The sequence below is a fragment of the Phacochoerus africanus genome, chromosome 3 (genome assembly GCF_016906955.1).
Source record: "Phacochoerus africanus isolate WHEZ1 chromosome 3, ROS_Pafr_v1, whole genome shotgun sequence".
NCBI classification, from domain to species: Eukaryota; Metazoa; Chordata; class Mammalia; order Artiodactyla; family Suidae; genus Phacochoerus; species Phacochoerus africanus.
The window spans coordinates 112,917,164-112,935,726 of NC_062546.1; the positions used below are offsets into that span (position 1 = coordinate 112,917,164).

At 39.2% G+C, this 18,563-nt stretch overlaps 1 protein-coding gene across 2 annotated transcripts in view; it reads right to left on the minus strand.

Annotated features, from left to right (window-relative positions):
• Nucleotides 1-18,563, minus strand: part of ADAM9 (ADAM metallopeptidase domain 9) — a 77,215-nt gene that overhangs the window by 10,045 nt on the left and 48,607 nt on the right. For both annotated transcript variants that reach the window (XR_007133989.1, XM_047772416.1), the window contains exons 15-20: nucleotides 17,311-17,416; nucleotides 13,701-13,884; nucleotides 7,896-7,976; nucleotides 7,558-7,663; nucleotides 5,193-5,334; nucleotides 2,795-2,882 (exon numbers count right to left, since the gene is read on the minus strand). Coding sequence is in view for 1 of the 2 variants with exons in the window: in XM_047772416.1 (XP_047628372.1) it covers nucleotides 2,795-2,882; nucleotides 5,193-5,334; nucleotides 7,558-7,663; nucleotides 7,896-7,976; nucleotides 13,701-13,884; nucleotides 17,311-17,416 (707 nt within the window). In the remaining variant the exon portion in view is untranslated. The remainder of the gene's footprint in view (nucleotides 1-2,794; nucleotides 2,883-5,192; nucleotides 5,335-7,557; nucleotides 7,664-7,895; nucleotides 7,977-13,700; nucleotides 13,885-17,310; nucleotides 17,417-18,563) is intronic.

The following is an 18,563-nucleotide window of genomic DNA, read 5'->3' on the forward strand; positions in this document are numbered from 1 at the left end:
TGTAGTGTCCCTACAATAGTTAGTAGCCACTTGGGATCTTAAGCATTTAAAATAACAATAAGCACAAATGAACTTATCTACAAATCAGAAACAGACTCACAGACATAGAGAACAGATTTGTGGTTGCCAAGAGAGAGTAGGGGCAGGAAAGGGATGGATTGGGAGTTTGGGATTAGAAGATACAAACTATTATATGTTTGTATATATACAGAATGTATATATTCATAATGGATAAACAACAAGGTCCTACTGTATAGCACTGGGAATTACAGTCAATATTCTGTGATAAACCATAATGGAAAAGATTATGAAAAAGAATGTATATATACGTATAACTGAATCACTTTGCTATACAGCAGAAATTAACACATTATAAATCGACTATACTTCAATAAAATAAATTTTTTTAATTTTGTGGCTGTACCCATGGCATATGGAAGTTCCGAGGCCAGGGATTAAATCGAAGCCACAGCTGTAACCTACACCACAGCCGTGGTAGTGACAGATCCTTTATTGCACTGCACTGGGCTGGGGATTGAACCCACACCTCTGCAGCAACCTGAGCCACTGTAGTCAGATTCTTAACCCACTGCACCACAGTGGGAACTCAATAAAATAAATTTTAAAAAATCAAATAAAATGTCAATGAGGAGTGAGATTCTTAATTTAAAATGAAATTTAAATAGCCACATGTGGATAGTAACTACTGTACTAGTACAGTACTAGAATTCATACATATGCATAAGAAACACAGAGAATGTTCATCTCAGCTTTGTTTACAGTAATGAAAAGTTGGAATCTGATAACAGATTGTGTGGCATTGATGTAACATAATATTAACATGAAGCAGGAGATAGATGGGCTCCAGGATAAACATTTACAACCAGCCACCTGTCTGTACTTCAAGACAGAAATAACAATGGGCACAAGGCAAATAACTGGTACTTGTCTTCTGTGAACTTGTTAAACAATGGTAACGACAGGATTAAAAGAAGGGCTGAGGAGTTCCCATTGTGGTGCCACGGAAACAAATCCGACTAGGAACTCTGAAGTTGCAGGTTCGATCCCTGGCCTCACCCAGGGGATTAAGGATCTGGCGTCGCCATGAGCTATGGTGTAGGTCACAGACACAGCTTGGATCTGGCATTACTGTGGCTCTGGCGTAGGCTGGCAGCTACAGTTCCAATTAGACCCCTAGCCTAGGAACCTCCATATGCCACTGGTGCAGCCCTAAAAGGACAAAAGACCAAAAAAAAAAGAAAAAAAAAAAGGAAGGACTGAGCCCTGCTTGGGCAAAAGACCAAGAGGTCACATACTTCCCATGCTCAGGGTCAGGGAAACCCCAAGTACACATGTGCAGAGAGTCCCCTCTATGTCAGAAAGGGAGGTGATGCCAAGCCATAAGAAGTCTGGATAACCTTCCCAGCATGCCTTGCTTTGGACTCCATCTTGGCCAAAAGATGTGCACGCAGATCAGGGAGGGCCCTGGGTCTGGTCAGACATGAAAAAGTTAAAACAAGATAATTGGCCAAAGAAAAATAACGACCCGGAAGAAGTGCCCCTGTAAGTGATTTAAATCACCTCTCTAGCAAGCTCCTCATTCAGAGGGACACCTACTCCCAAACTCCTTTGGGTGTGTATTACTGCTCTGCCTCTGCCTTTGATAAATAGATGAATTCCCTATGTGCTCTCCCACAGGTTGTACTGTGTTTCTAACAATAAACTTTCTATCTGTGTTTACAGTCTTTGCCTCCTTGAAACATTCTTGCTTTCTATAGGGGGCAAGAACCAGGGCAATTCGGCTTTTAGCCTCTAGCTAGTCTAGTAGCTAGGATTCCTGATCTTCACCCAGGCTGCCCAGGTTCAATTCCTGAGCAGAGAATTAAGATCTTGCTTCAAGTCATCATTCACTGCTATCTTTCCAAGATCAGACAGTGAAAATGAGTGCATGAGAGCTACATAAGTTGATAGGGATGAATCACAAAGCAATGTTAAAGGAAAAAGCGCATTGCAGATAAATGTGTATGACTGTAAACAAAATATTATACAAAATTTCAAAGCAAATAAAACATTATATACTTCTCAGAGATATATGCATATAAGAAAAAGTTTATCATTATCCCAGTACTCCCTAATTACTGGTCCCAATGCTGAGACAATTAGGTGTATTATTGCAGGAGCTTATTAGCACCAGGTAACATACCCTGAGGAAGCCAGGCGTTAAAACACAGGCAGACACAGGAAAAAACAGTGACAGCCCAAACCCCATGTCATTTCCTAATCTTGGTTTCAAGGCAAAACATTCTCGAGGTCTACATGTTTTCTCTCTTCTCTGGGCCAGGGACCCTACTGGTATTCCTTTAACTAACCCAGAGACCACCTATGTACCACACTCTTAAATTCTTTGGAAATTTTCTATGTTTATCTCCATATTACATAACCATTTCTTTTAATTTTTAAAAATCTGATAGCATAATATCATATAAAGAAAAAGAAATTTTCCTTTAAACTTACAACTTCTCAGGAGTTCCCATCGGAAACGAATCCGACTAGGAACCATGAGGTTGCGGGTTTGACCCCTGGCCTCACTCGGTGGGTTAAGGATCTGGCGTTGCAATGAGCTGTCATGTAGATCTCAGATGCGGCTCGTATCTGGCATTGCTGCCGCTGTGGTGTAGGCCGGCAGCAATAGTTCCAATTAGACCCCTAGCCTGGGAAGCTCCATATGCCGAGGGTGTGGCCCTAAAAAGACAAAAGACAAAGAAATAAAAAATAAATAAATAAATAAACTTACAACTTCTCTGGGAGGAGTCACTGAAGAAGCATGTCCAGGAACACTTGCTGGCTGTCGAGGAGCTTTTGCTTGGTTTTTGCCATGGGATCTGAAAGACACAATTACCTTTAAGGTAAATTAAGATTACAACATTTCTATATGACATAGTATATAAACCTTGCTTTTTCCCAAATACAGAATAATGATGTTGGTAGTGGTGTTGATAATGACCACAATGACAGCTAACATTCTTACGACCTTTTCTTTTTTTTTTCATTTTTGGTTACTGGGCCAGGGATGAGATCTGAGCCCTAGTTTCTACCTAAGCCACAGCTTCAGCAATGCCAGATCCTTAACCCACTGTGCCCAGCAGGGGATCGGACCTGCATCCCAGAGCTCTCGAGATGCCACTGATCCCACTGAACCACAGAGGGAATTCCTTTTATGACATTTTTAAAAGCTTTCACAGTTTTAATCCTTAAGTACTAGAAAGCTTTATTCACCTCACTTTTACAATTAAATAAACTGAAATTTTAAGAAATTATGAAATGTGGTCAACTGGGCCAGTGTTCCCAAACTTTTCTCCTCAAGTCTGCCTGAAATCAGAGAGGAATAAGAGCATATTATTAGGCTTACAAGGAGTCACCGTGAATATCAGGAAGTCTAGGAGGAGCAAACAAGTTGGCTGGAAAGAAGTCAGCTAAGTTTTAGACACCCCACAGTGACAGTAAGTCAGCTAGGTAGAGGTGTATAGAACATAGCTATTGTTATGAAATTTTATGTACAAAAATTTTTATGTACTAAAGTTTCAGAGATGCAAACTGGGCAATAATCTATATGGATTGGTCAATCTGAAGAGTGATAAAAAGTTAGGAGACGGAAAGGATAGAAAGATAAATCTGGGAGTTCCTGTTGTGGCACAGCAGAAACACATCTGATTAATAACCATCCCTGGCCTCACTCAGGGGGTTAAGGATCCAGCATTGCCTTGAGCTGCAGTGTAGGTCTCAGATGCAGCTCAAAACCCATGGTGCTGTGGCTGTGGCGTAGGCTGGCGTAGCTGTAGCTCTGATTTGACCCCTAGCTGGGAATTTCCACATGTCGCGGGTGCAGCCCTAAAGAACAAAAAAAAAAAAAGAAGAAGAAGAAAGGATAAATCTGTTTTAGAATACATTAAAAAAAATAAAGCTAACATCAGGATACTCTGGAAAAATATTATGTGGTAAATGAGGAATAGGGCAATGAAGTAAAGGTGAACAATCAAGGCAAGATACGTAAATTTTGAAATCGTTATCACAATAAAAATTAGCTATTAAGTAATTACATTGTGCTATGGGTTTTATTTGTTAACATGTCCTCATTTAATTCTCACATTGATCCTAAGAAATACGTAATATCTTTATCCCCATTTTAGAGGAAGTAAATCAAGGCTCAGACTTTAAATTCTTATTCCAGTCATAATTCTAGCAAATAACAAACTGGAACCTGGACTTAGCTCTGACTATAGGTCCATCCTAATACAGGATACATTCCAAAGCTAACATATTAGAAGTGATCACTGAGAGTGGTATGAGTCCAACACATAGACTAGAAATGTCAGGTGTCTGAATTACGACAACCTTTCCCTCCATTAAAGCTTCTTTTTTCAGTCAGGCCCATGGCATGTGGAAGTTCCCAGGTCAGGGATCAAACCCATGTCAAAGGAACAGCCTGAGCCACAGCAGTGAAAACTCAGAATCTTTAACCTGCTAGGTCACCAGGGAATTCCAATCAAAGTTTATTTCTTAAAAGCTGATGATTCACATAACCTGCTTTCAAAACAGACTTGAAAAACACTTCTATGAGAACCAATACTTGAAACAGACATGGAAGTAAATTTTTCAACGAAGCCCAAAACAGAAGTTGTAGCCCTAAATTCTACTTACCCCACTCTCAGAAATCAAAGTCAAGCAAAATGAAGCCTAGGGGCCACTTTCAGGAGCATACAGGCTGTCACCCTAACCCTTTCTCCTCACCATTATAAGAGGTTGCTGAGTCACCACAACGCTTTAACTCTGCTAACCATGGCAAAAGAATAGAGGATCCTATTTTTCTTTTTAAGGCTGCGCCTGCAGCATATGGAAATTCCCAGGCTAGGGGTCAAATCAGAGCTGCATCTGCTAGCCTGTACCACACAGCATTACCAGATCCAAGCTGCATCTGTGAACTACACTACAGCTCAAGGCAACGCCAAATCTGAGCAAGGCTAGGGATAGAACCTACATCCTCATGGATACTAGTCGGGTTCTTAATCCACTGAGCTACAATGGGAACTCCTAGAGGACCCAATTTTTAAACCAGCCTCTGGGACATGACTATCATCATGAATAATTACTTAAATTATGTTAATATGAATTTAAAAGAAAAATAATCTAAGTACTCATTAGTTTGTGATCTCTTCTTTCTGAAGTAGCTTCTCCGTAGTTGGTCTCTCTTAATGAAGATAAAAGCAGCCAATACAGTAAGAGGAACGATTACGAAGAAGAATACCAGCAGTCCATCCCTCAAGGCAGTATTCTTTTCTAGAAAGAAGGATTTTATATTAATGATCATTAGATCAGAAGTTGACTCATTAACTAGAACATGCTAGGTGGTGATACACTTTACATTAATTTTCACATTATTCAAAAGCCACACTGATAGAAACTGAAAGGGGTCCTACTATACAGCACAGGGAACTGTGTGCAATTGAGTCACTTTGCTGTGCAACAGAGATTGAAGAAATATTATAAATCAACTGTACTTTAATAATAAAAATATATATGATTTTTAAAAAAAGAAATTGAAATACACTGAGAAGTCTTACTCACACCTCACGCCTACCCCCTTCATGTCTGCCTTCCAAAGGTAACCACTTTCATTCTTTTTTTTTGGTCTTTTTTTCCTTTTCTAAGGCAGCTTCCTGTGGCATATAGAGGTTCCCAGGCTAGGGGTCAAATCGGAGCCGTAGCCACCAGACTATGCCACAGCCACAGCAGCGCAGGATCCGAGCCGCGTCTGCAACCTACACCACAGCTCATGGCAACACCAGATCCTTAACTCACTGAGCAAGGCCATGGATCGAACCCGCAACCTCATGGTTCCTAGGTGGATTCATTAACCACTGTGCCACAACGGGAACTCCCTTTTATTAATTCTTTATGTAATCTTACAGTATTTCTTCATGCAAATATAAGCAAGAACAAAATTTTTTATTGTTAACTCTTACATAAAAAGTAGCACAGCATAAATGCTATTCAGCACATTACTTTTTTCACTTACCTATACTACAGGTCTTCCCAAACTATACAGAGAGCACCACCTCATTTTCTATACAGCTATACAAAAGTACATTACAAGGTTGTGTTAATTTAGTCAGTACGTACCCTACTAATACTTTTCTTTTTCTTTCTTTTTTTCTTTCTTTTTTTTTGGCCACACCCACAGCACATGGAAGTTCCTGGGCCAGGGATCACACCCAAGACATAGCATCGACCCAAGCCCCTGTGGTGACAATGCTAGATCCATAACCCACTGCACCACAAGAGAACTCCTATTTTTCTAACTCCTATCTAACCTTTGCTCTTCCAAAAAAAAAAAAGAAATGTTACAATGAATAACCTTGTGCTTATATCATATGGGTTCAGGTATATCTACAGAATAATTTCCCAAAAGTAGAATGGTTGTATCAGAGGGTAAATGCACTCATCGTTTTTTTTAAGGAACTGTCAACTTGTCTACCAAGTTAACAAGTCAGCCAGCAATATACAAGAATTCCTCACAGCCTCACCCACAGAGTCAAACTTCTGCATTTTTGCCCAACTAGCAGGTGAAAAATTAAATGATTTCCATTTGCATTTCTTTTTTTATACCATTATTTAAGCAACTTTTCATGTTTAAAGAAATATTGTATTTCATTTTCTTCTCAGTTCTTTATTTTTCTGTAGGTCTAGTGGTTTTTGTTCAGTTTCTAAAAGTTTTTATATATTAGGGAGACTAGTTTTTCTGTGATGTGAATTGGAAATATTTTCCCCATTTTGTCATTTGTCTTATGGTAAAATGCTTTTCTCCATGCATAAATTTATTATTCTGAGGTAGCTGAATTTATCAATCTTACATTTTATGCTTCTGGATTTTAAGTCTCATTATAAGTTTTAAAAATTCATTAATTACATTAATTTTGTCTGTTTCCTGTTCTTTAGTTTAAGGATATAGTAAATATGAACACAGTGGTAAACTGTGAAATTTTCCTTGTAATTTTAAATTTGTAAAAGTACCAAAACTTTCTGTTAAAAATTATGTGAAACTACATGAAACAGCATTCAGCCCAATTAAAAATAAAACTATGAAAAATTAAAGCAAGCTTGATATATCATTTTACACTTGTTAATAAGTAGACAAAACTTTATTTATTTATTTATTTATTTATTTTTCCTTTCTATGGCCACACCTGCAGCATATAGAAGTTCCCAGGCTAGGGGTCAAGTCAGAGTTGACCCTACCGGCCTACACCACAGCCACAGCAATGCCAGATTTGAGCCACTTCTGCAACCTACATCGTAGCTCTGGCAATGCCAGATCCTTTACCCACTGAGCAAGGCCAGAGACCCAATCTGCATCCTCAAGAATACCATGTTGGGTTCTTAACCTGCTGAGCCACAATAGGAACTGCTATACTTTCTATAAGAATAGTTTATATCACATTTTCTGCTATGGTTGACATGGGCTACTTAGAAATCATACTAATTTTCCTCTATATTACTTGCCGTTGTATGTAGGTCCACTGTCCACACTTCCGCCGTATCCTGTAGTATCACAATAGGGGGGAGCCCAGCCATTGTCACAGTGACAATTCTTATTGCTATTACATACCTTCAAAAAATCACAATACCATTTTTGTTAATTGTGATCATTGCTCTAAATCATGAACTCAAGAACAGAAACCAAGAGAAAAGACTCAATTCATGCAAATCTAAAGACATAAGAATGAAAAATGTATCAGGTATCTAAATTACCCAATATCTAAAAATCTGAGAAACCTCACTGAGTATTCTCATTGTTCAGCACTACTTTCAGGAACAAACCAAAAGAGAATATTACCTACCCCATGTCCATGACACTTTTTCTGTATATCACAGTCGTAATTCAGAACAGAAGCATTTACGCATTGGAAATTTCTACAGATCTGAAAAAAAAAAAAAAGAAATAATGAGCAATGAAAACTGAACACATTAATAAACTATCCAGGAAGAAGAGACCTGGGTATAGATTATTTCACTGGTGAATTCTTTCAAACTTGTTAAGTAATAGTTAATTCCCTATTATATATTTGAAAATATAGAAAAGTAAATAAAATAATTGACAAAAAACTAACAATTAGAAAGGACAAGGATGACACAAAGGCTGAAAACAAAGATGAAACTATAATATATCTTTCCATACAAATATAGATGTGAAAATCCAAAGTAAAATATTTGCAAATGGATTTATTTCAAGTCTGAGAGAGATGATCCTGCTACTGTAGAAAAGGATCAATGACAGGAAATCTATTACTATAATACCTGACATAAATTGTCATTATTAAGATATCAAAAGAGCATCTGATAAAATGTGAAACACTTTTCATCTTTAAAATTCCTCCCAAAATAAGAATAAAAGGATACTTTGTCGATAAGACCAAACCGATCTTCCAATATCATGACTACCTATGAAATTAAATTCATGCAAATCCATAGATACTCTTTTTAAGAGACAAAATCAAAATGATTCCAGGATACTTTAAAATATTTATGGCTGAAAAAATGACAAACTAAAAAAAATTATTAATAGCAGATGTAACAGATTACCAGGTAATATTCTTTATATATGAAGAACTTGTAAGAACAACAATAAAAAGATAACCCAACAGAAAAACAGAAAGATATGAATACAGACTTAAGAGAGTAAGTGAATATGATATAAATATGAATATGAATACAGCCTATAAGACTTCTGCTGTAAATCCATGGATAGCCTTGTGCTGTTTCCTTTTTAAGTTGCAAGCTTCTGTTTTCTTGCTACTTTTAAGATTCTTTTTCTTTAATTTTTTGATGGATTTGTTATAAGGTACGTGTCTTGGAAAGAATCTCTAAGTTGCTTGTTTGGTGACCCATTTGCTTCAGGAACTTGAATAACCAATTCTCTCCTCATCTTTGGGATATTCATTAAATACACTTTCTGCCCACCCCCACCCCCAGTTTCCTTCTGGAATTCAATAATTTGGAAATTATTTCTTTTGAGGTTATGCCATTGATCACATCAGCTTCCTTCCATCTTTTCCATTCTTTTTCTTTTCCTCTGCATGAATAATTTCAAAGTTCCTGTCTTCCAACTCACAGATTTCTTCTGCTGCTTCAGTCATTTTGAGTTTGATGCTCTCTATTATATTTTTTTCATTTCATCCACTGTATTCTTCAGCTCCAGAATCTCTTTGGTTCTTTTTTTCTTATGATTATACCTCTGTGTTAAACTTCTCATTTTGATTTTGTATTGTTTTCCTGATCTCATTAAATTGTCCTTCTGCATTTTCTTGTGCATCCTTAAAACAGCTATTTGAATTCTTTATTGGTACCTTACAGATCATCAATCATGTCTTTGAGATCAGTTACTGGAAGATTACTGTGATCCTTTGGTGATGTCAAGTTCCCTTGATTTTTCATGTTCCCAAAAGTTCTGCATTACCATCTTCACATTTGAAGTGGCAGTCAATCTCTCCAGTTTCTACTTACTACCTTTATGAAAGAAATCCCGTTCTTCAGCCCTGCTGGGGATTCTGAGGCTTTCTTGAATACACCTGCTCCATGTTTCTTGCTTCCTCTTAGGGACAGAATTCTTAAGCTTACTGCCTTCTCTAAGTCCTGCAACACACCAAGCCAAGTGCTGACAACTCTCTCAAAATTCAAAGCGCAAATCTGTGGTCTCTCTCTGGCCAGCAGATTCTGACTGGCTCTCTACACACATTCACTAGCTGTCTGAGAAAGCTCACTCTTACACCACTGTCAGGAGGGCACACAGGGTGCTGGCCACAGGGCGAGGGGTGAGGTATGGAGGTTCCTGTGGGCCACCTGGGAAGAGTCACAGGTAAGGGACCCCAGCCACTTGTGGGCTGGCTTCTTGATGGAGTCTACCTCCCAGTAGGATCTGCACTCTTTTACATCCAGCTCATGAGTCAGCACTCTGGATGGGGTGCGATAGAATGTGCCCCCATACAGCTGGGGAAAGCCAGGTACTCACTCAGCTGCTCTCATTTCCCCTCACAGTAGAGATCACAAGCTGAAAACATCTCTCGTGGCCCTAAGCTGTGTTGCCTCAGGTAAGGGTGTTGAGGGTAAAATCAAGTCATTCCCCTTATCCTCTCCAACACATCTAATGTTTTTTTCTTTCCCTCCAACATTGTGCTGGAACTTCTCTGCTGGAAACATGAACTTTCACAAAGTCTCTCTCATTGTGGGTGACTGACCAAGACAGTATTTTCCAGGGGATTCCAGACTGCAGCCCAGAAGGGCTGGAGCCAGGCACAGGCCACATCCAGAACTGAGGTCTGTCTGTCTATTACTTAACAGACACAGGGCAAGACTCCTCCCAGGTCCCTTAGCATTTGGTGCTGGATCCCAAAGTTCCCCCAAAGGCACTTCTGTCCATGGATGGATGCCAAATTGTTATGGTTGTGGTGGGAGTGGGGGGACAAAATTGAGGGACCTCTTATTCAGCCTCATTGCTGATGTCACTCAAAAGCCTAGGAGTGTTATATTAATGGAAGTTCCTCCACAAGGAAACAATAAAGTTGGGAAATGAGTATCCCCTGCCAACAATGAAGACAAAACACTGCTGATTTCAAAGCGAAGTACTAAGAGTGTATTTTCTTTCTTGTATAGCTTTTGTTTTCACAACAGCCAACATTCACTTTTCTTCTTACACAACTGGCCTTTGTTATATCAATATTCAACCTCCTTAGCTCCCCTCCACCCCGCCGAAAAAGAGAGAAAAGAAAAGAAAAGCTGTCATGTCCTATCCTCTTTCTAGTTTCCTCTTTCTCTAGAAGCCTCCCTGCAGAGTCCCTTGCTCCAATATAAACTGATTAATCAGAGTTCAGAGGGTTAAGAACCCAACTAATATCCATGAGGATGCGGGTTCGATCCCTGGCCTCACTCACTGAGTTAAGGGTCTGGCATTGCTGTGGCTGTGGCATAGGCCATCAGCTCCAGCTCCAATTTGATCCCTAGCCTGGGAACTTCCATATGCCACAGGTGTGGCCCTAAAAAGACAAAAAAAAAATTGAAAAATAAAAAAATAAACTGGTAACTCTCCTGGCCTGATACAGTCTATCTTAGACTTTCCCTTTGACATTCTTCTGGATCCTAGACTAATTCATTTTCTGGGTTTACTTTCTCATTTGCTGGAACATTATGTTAGATCATTTCCTGAGAAAGGATAAATAAAAGATTAATTTTCTGAAAAGATAAGTTGTCTAGAATGTTTCTATAGTGCCCTCTCACTTGATTGCTACTTTGGCTGTGTACAGAAAGTTGAGAATCCTTCAGAAACATGGAAATGTCGCTTCTTTGTCTTCCAGAATTCAGTTCTCAATCTCATCTCTTTATATGTGACCCACTTTGGCAGGTCAGAGAGTTTGTTTCTGGAAGCTATTAGGATTTTTCTTCACAAGTACTCTGCAATTTCACACTTGCCACTTCTCCACGTTCTTTCTCTAAATTAGAGATTTACATTTACTGTGCCATCAGCTCTTCTGGGTCTCCAACCAATTCCTTATAAGAAATCTTTTATATATAAACACACACACGTACACACACACACACACCCCCCTTATTGGTTATGTTTCTCTGGAGAACCCTGAGTAATACACTGATAGGTATTACTCAGGGTAATACCTATCAGTGTATTATGCCCAAACCAAGAGCAAACAACCCAAAACAACTGACATGGTCAAATGCTGAGACTTTAGTGCACTGATCGGTAAGCAAAACTGCCATAGGCATGAGGCAGAAGTGACCATTATCTTACTTCTATTAATTAAAGTCCATGCTAGTGGCTGTTATGGACTCAAAGTTTGTGTCCCCTGAAAATTCATGTGTTAAAGCCCTAACCCACATATGGTGGTATCTGGAGATGTGTACAGAATTAGGGTTAGTTGAGGCCATGCTGGGGAAGACTTGGTCCAATGGGATTAGTGCCCTTCTGTGAAGAGACACCAGAGGAGAGATATTCATGTCTGTGCCTCATGAGATCCTGAAGTGGTCCTACACTCAACTGCAGAATCAGACTGCAGCAGCTTGGATCTCCGTGGAGCCATGGATTCAATACCCGGCCTGGCGCAGTGGGTTAAAGGATCCAGTGTTGACACAGGTTGCTCAGATCTGTGTCTCAGATTCGATCCCTGACCAGGGAACCTCCACATGCTGTGAGTGCAGCCAAAAAAAAAAAAAAAAAAAGAACCAAGTCTACAGACTTCAATGTTGGCTATGGAATCCAAAACCACCCTGTTTCATTCCAACCCATCTCAGCCACAGTCCAGGGTCAGTTCTGCCCAGCCAGGAGCCCAAGTAATGAACAAAGAGCAGCCCTCATAGGTATCTGATGGGAGAACCACCTGTCCATGAAACTGGTAATAGGCCTGCTGTCTAAGAACCCAACTGTTGACCCTAAAGCACACCCTTGTCCCAGGGATATCCTCTCAAAAAAGGAACTGGAGATAGTTCCATCTACCCAGGGAATAGTCAGCAGCAATAAAAATATGTAACACTGAGAATTCCCTCATGGCTTGGCAGGTTAAGAATTCTATGTTGTCATTGCTGTGGCTCTGGATACAGCTAGGGCACATGTTTGATCCTTGGCCTGGGAACTTCTGCCTGCCACAGGAGCAGCCAAAAAAAAAAAAAAACAAAAATGGGGGGGGACATTAAGTATATGGCTGGTAACAAAGTAAATATATACGAATGAATTTTTTCCCACATTATCAATAATACCTGGTCAAAATATAAACAAAACAGCTTCTCTCATCAATAAAAACCAATTAGAGAGAGTTCCCACTGTGGCTCAGTGGTTTACGAACCCTACTAGTATCCATGCGGACACGAGTTTGATCCCTGATCTCACTCGGTTGGTTAAGAAGCCAGCGTTGCTGTGAGCTGTGGTGTAGGCTGACAGCTACAGCTCCAATTCAATCCCTAACCTGGGAAATTCCATATGCCACGGGTGCAGCCCTAAAAAGCAATAAAAAAATAAAAACCAATCAGAAAATGTAACATAACAAATTATAGGAATCCTCTAGCTGCCTAGCAGGTTAAGGCTCTGGCATTGTCATTGCTGTGGCTCAGGTTCGACCCCTGGCCCAGGAACTTCCGCACACCATGGGCATGACCCAAAAAAGAAACCTCAGGTTATATAACACATAACCCAATGAAGAAATCAGGATAGTAGAATCAGAGCTATTCTTAATTTTGTTACTGGCAGCTTTCTATTTTCCCAAATCTCTACAATAAATATCAATCTTCTTCTTTTTTTTTTTTTTTGTCTTTTCTAGGGCTGTACCCACAGCAAATGGAGGTTCCTAGGCCAGGGGTCTAATCGGAGCTGTAGCCACCGGCCTACAGCAGAGCCACAGCAACGTGGGATCCAAGTGGCACACAGCAATGCCGGATCCTTAACCCACAGCAACGGATCCTTAACCTACTGAGCGAGGCCAGGGATCAAACCCAAGACCTCATGGTTCCTAGTCAGATTCGTTAACCACTGAGCCACAATGAGAACTCCTCAATCTTTTTGATAATCAGAAAAGAACCTGTCACTCTGTACACAGATTTTTCAAAATTTTTACAAATTTTACTTTGTCAACAGAAAATATTTTGACTACCTTCCCAACGTCGCATCTAGTGCCTTCGTTCACCATGCCTGGATCTGGAACATCTGATCCAAGCTGGAAATCCACACCCCAACATTTGGTGCCTCTCCCAGGAGTCTGAATAATAGCAGGCACAATTCCAAATACAGGCATTTCTTGTACATTCTCACACTGAAGCTTTCCACACAAAGCATTCCTGGAAAGGCAGAGAAATAATGCAAACATAAGATGCATCCAGGGGCAATACAAAAGAAAAACTACATATTTTTGTTTAGAGACAGAGTTTATTGCCATTTAGCTGACAGGAATCTCAACAGAGAAAGTGTATGAGAGCAATAGAGATCAAAGCAGCTCTTTAAATACAGCAGAAAAGAGAAGAGATAAGTGGATGTGAAGATGCAAGTCAGCAAGTTCCCGTTGTGGCCTAGCGGGTTTTGAACCCAATCAGTATCCAAGAGAATTCGGGTTTGATCCCTGGCCTCGCTCAGTGGGTTAAGAACCCGGTGCTGCCACAAACCGTGGTGCAGGTCACAGGTGCTGTTTGCTTCCCACATTGCTGTGGCTGTGGTGTAGGCTGGCAGCTGAAGCTCCCTGGGAACTTCCATATGCCACAGGTGTGGCCCCCCCCCCCCAAAAAAAAATTGTTTTTAATTAAAAAAAAAAGAGAGAGAGAGAAGAAACCACCAAACAAATCCAGAACATGGACCTCCCTTAAAGACCACTGACCCATTCATTTCCTCAGGTTACTGCCATTGAAAAGAAAAAATAAAGTGAAGAAGAATATTTTAGAAAAAAAATGACTTAAGTGACATGACAACTAAGTGTAATATATGATCCCTGGTTAAGTCCTGATATGAAAAAAAAAAAAATGCTATGAAAGACAATTTGAGGACAACTGGAAAAATCTGAAATATTGACCAGAACTTACATGACATTAGGAGACTTAATTTTTGTTAGATATGACAATGGTATTAAGAATAGCCTTATATGTTAGGGACAAATACTCAAGAATTTAAGAGTAATGCATTATAATGCTGATAATTTATTTTAAAATGGTTCAGTAGGACGTTCCCACACGGCACAGCGAGTTAAGGATCCAGCAATGCTGCAGCTGTGACTCAGGTTGAACAGCCCAGAAATTCCCACACACTGCGGGTACAGGCCAAGAGAAAAAAAAAGAAGGTCAGTAAATTCTAGACAAAGTAGATATGATAAAATATTAACTATATTTTAATCCAGAATATATGGGGATGAAGCATACTGTTCTTTATACTTCTCTATACATTTAAATTTTTTTCATTTCGAAAATTTAACAAGTGATTTAGTGTAAGAATGCTTAAGGAGAGTTCCCTGGTGGCCTAGCCAGTCAAGGATTCGGCATTGTCACTGCTGTGGCACAGGTTTGGTCCCTGGCCTGGGACCTTCCAAATGCCACCAGGTATGGCCAAAAAGAAAAACAGGTTCAAGGATGTATTGTACAACACAGGGAATACAACCAATATTTAGAATGACTATAAATGGAAAGGAAATTTTTTAAATTGTATAGAATAAAAAATTTTTAAGAAATACTTTAAAACATTTAAAAAATAAAATAAATAATCTAAATAAATAAATAAATAATTTATAAAGAGGACACTATGCACTGAGTGAGAAAACAGCTCTTCTGGTGCAATGGAACAATACCATGTACCCAGCAGGGGGTGGGAGTAAGACTGCACGTGTGCATAATGAAACTCTGGAAAGAGACAGGAAACTAAAAGACACACCCTGGGGATAGGGTGGGAACAGGGAAAAAAGGAATGGAAGCCACATTTTCTCAATATACTTTTATATATTTCTGAACAACAAATTAAACAATTATTTACAAATTAATTGAAAACAAAAATGAAATATACCTTTTGATGTTACAAATTGGAAAAGCATTTTTTTGCTTTTCCTCCCCCCACCCCCCACGAAGCTACAGCTTGTGGCAACCCCAGATCCTTAACCCACTAAGGGAGGAGGACAGGGATTGTACTTTCGTCCTCATGGTTACTAGTCAGATTCATTTCTGCTGAGCCACGATGGGAACTTCCATTTTTTTTCTTTTTTGTATAGCTTCACCTTCTGCATACGGAAGTTCCCAGACCAGGGATTGAACCCATGCCTCCATAGTGACCCGAGCTGCTGTAGTCAGATTCTTAAGCCATTGTGCCACAGCAGGAACTCAGAAAAGTATTTTTTAAGACAATACTCTGACACTGATGAGGAGGCAGTGGAAGTATAAGTCAGTTAAACATTCTGAAGGTCAGTTTGGAAGCATCTATGAAGAGCCTTAAAATTATCTTCCATATTCAGTGACTGGCAAGAATCTACTAAGGAAATAATCAGAGAAACAAATACTTAAGCTGAATTTATCACAGCCTTGTTTAAAATAACCAATTACTGATATGAAAAACTGAATCACTTCACTGTGCAAAAGAAATTAACACAACATGGTAAAGCAACTACACTTCAAGAAAGAGTTTGGGGAGTTCCCGTCCTGGCGCAGTGGTTAACGAATCCGACTAGGAACCATGAGGTTGCGGGTTCGATCCCTGGCCTTGCTCAGTGGGTTAACGATCCGGCATTGCCGCGAGCTGTGGCGTAGGTCGCAGACGCGGCTCGGATCCCGCGTTGCTGTGGCTCTGGCATAGGCTGGCGGCTACAGCTCCGATTAGACTCCTAGCCTGGGAACCTCCCATACGCCGCAGGAGCGGCCCAAGAAATGGCAAAAAGACAAAAAAATAAATAAATAAAGAGTTTGAAAATTTAAAAAAAAAAAAATTACCAGAAACAACTTACATTTCTAGCATAAGGAAATGGTTAAAAGAAGCTGGGTATATCCTATAAATGCTCTTAATATAGTAGAAAGTGAATACATCAACTCATAAAACAGTAGAAATCATACTGTGCAATATATACAGACATGGCTCTCAGAGTACAAATACATACATGTATATACATCTATGATGCACATATATGTGTTTATGAATGTCTATATATGTGAGAAAGAAATACAACAAAAATTTAACAAAGCATTTCTGGATCGCAGGACCATACAGAGAGAGATATTATGGATGACTTATTTATAATTCTGTAATATCATTAATTTTTTACAATATGCAAATGTCATAGAAACAAAAAGGTTTTTAATTTGTCACTTGAAAATTAAATAGAGCTAGAAGCAAATAATGAAGTCCAGCTGTGGGTTTAACAGCATAATTTTTTAATGAGAGGAAAAGGAATAAAAGTATTTCTTTGGGGTTCTTATGTAGAACAAGGATAAAGAAAAGTAAGATTCTATAAGCCATTAAATTTTGGACAAGTAATGGCAAAAGGCATGAACAATCATACCCTCTGTATTTAGAGTGTCTCTCTGAAGCCAGGTGTTGCAAAATTAAAGGTCTGAAAAGTTAGATAATTAAAGAGGAAAGGAGCTGTAAAAGATACTAAAGATGACCAGTCTTTTATATTCTTTTATGACTTTGCCTCCACTTACAAGGAGCTGTAAAAGATACTAATTACAAGGAGCTGTAAAAGATACTAAAGACGACCAGTCTAACAGTCTTTTACATTCTTTTATGACTTTGCCTCCACTTACCCAGTGGCACACTTCTTATATTCATTGCCAGAGAAACCACAATTGCCAAATCGGTCACCTTTGGAATTCACATCAATGAAACAATCTCTTGGGGCAGCCTTAGCTTCTGTAATATTAAAAAACAAAACAAAACAAAACACTTTTTTTTTCAGTTATGGTAATTTAATTCAGAAATAAAAGTATTCCCTACCACAGTCCCTATGCTTGGATGATTGCCTCAATATCTTTGACAAAGTTTCAGGACCCACAGATAAAACATATTGTTCTACATTTTATAATTAACAATAAAATGTAAAAATAAAACTAAATGATACTTCAAAGTTAGTCAGAGAGTTCCCACTATGGCACAGTGGGTTAAGAATCTGACTGCACTGGTTCAGGTCACTGAGGAGGTGCAGGTTCAATCCCCAGCCTGGAATAGTGGATTAAAGGATCCAGTGTTGCTGCAGCTGTGGCACAGGTTGCAGCTCCAGCTCAGATTTAATCCCTGGCCTGAGAACTTCCACATGCGGTAATGTGTTTCAAAAAAAAAAAAAAAAAAAAAAGTTACCCTGGACTGAAACTCTCAGGCCCTAAAAGAAGTGTGATTAAACAAGATGAAATTCTAAATAAATTAAAAACCATGCACAGTATGGTAGCACTTTTATCACATTAATTCCCATTGCTCCCAAACACAGATCTACAGTACCCCTGGTTAGCTCAGGAAAGGAATGGTTGGTGAAAATAGAGTCAGCTTTTTAAAAATATCTACAATATAGGGATGCTTAATTTAGGTATTAATTAGATTGACAAATGGCCATGACAGCTGATAAAATATCAATCCATTCCTGGTTTCTTATACTTTATGTATGTATCACTTAATGTTCAATTTTTTCACTTAATTATACATTCCTAAAAATATTTTATTTGGAGTTATTGTGAAGCCAAAATAGCAATACTTCCTATCTGATAATGGAAATTCACATGTCTATTTTACACATCTATGTTTAAATATTTAGTTTAGGGAGTTCCCATCGTGGCTCAGTGGTTAACAAATCTGACTAGGAACCATGAGGTCTCGGGTTCAATCGCTGGCCTTGCTCAGTGCATTAAGGATCTGGCGTTGCCATGAGCTGTGGTGTAGGTCACAGACATGGCTCAGATCCTGCGTTGCTGTGGCTCTGGTATAGGCTGGCGGCTACAACTCCGATTAGACCCCTAGCCTGGGAACCTCCATATGCCGCAGGTGCGGCCCTAGAAAAGGCAAAAAAAAG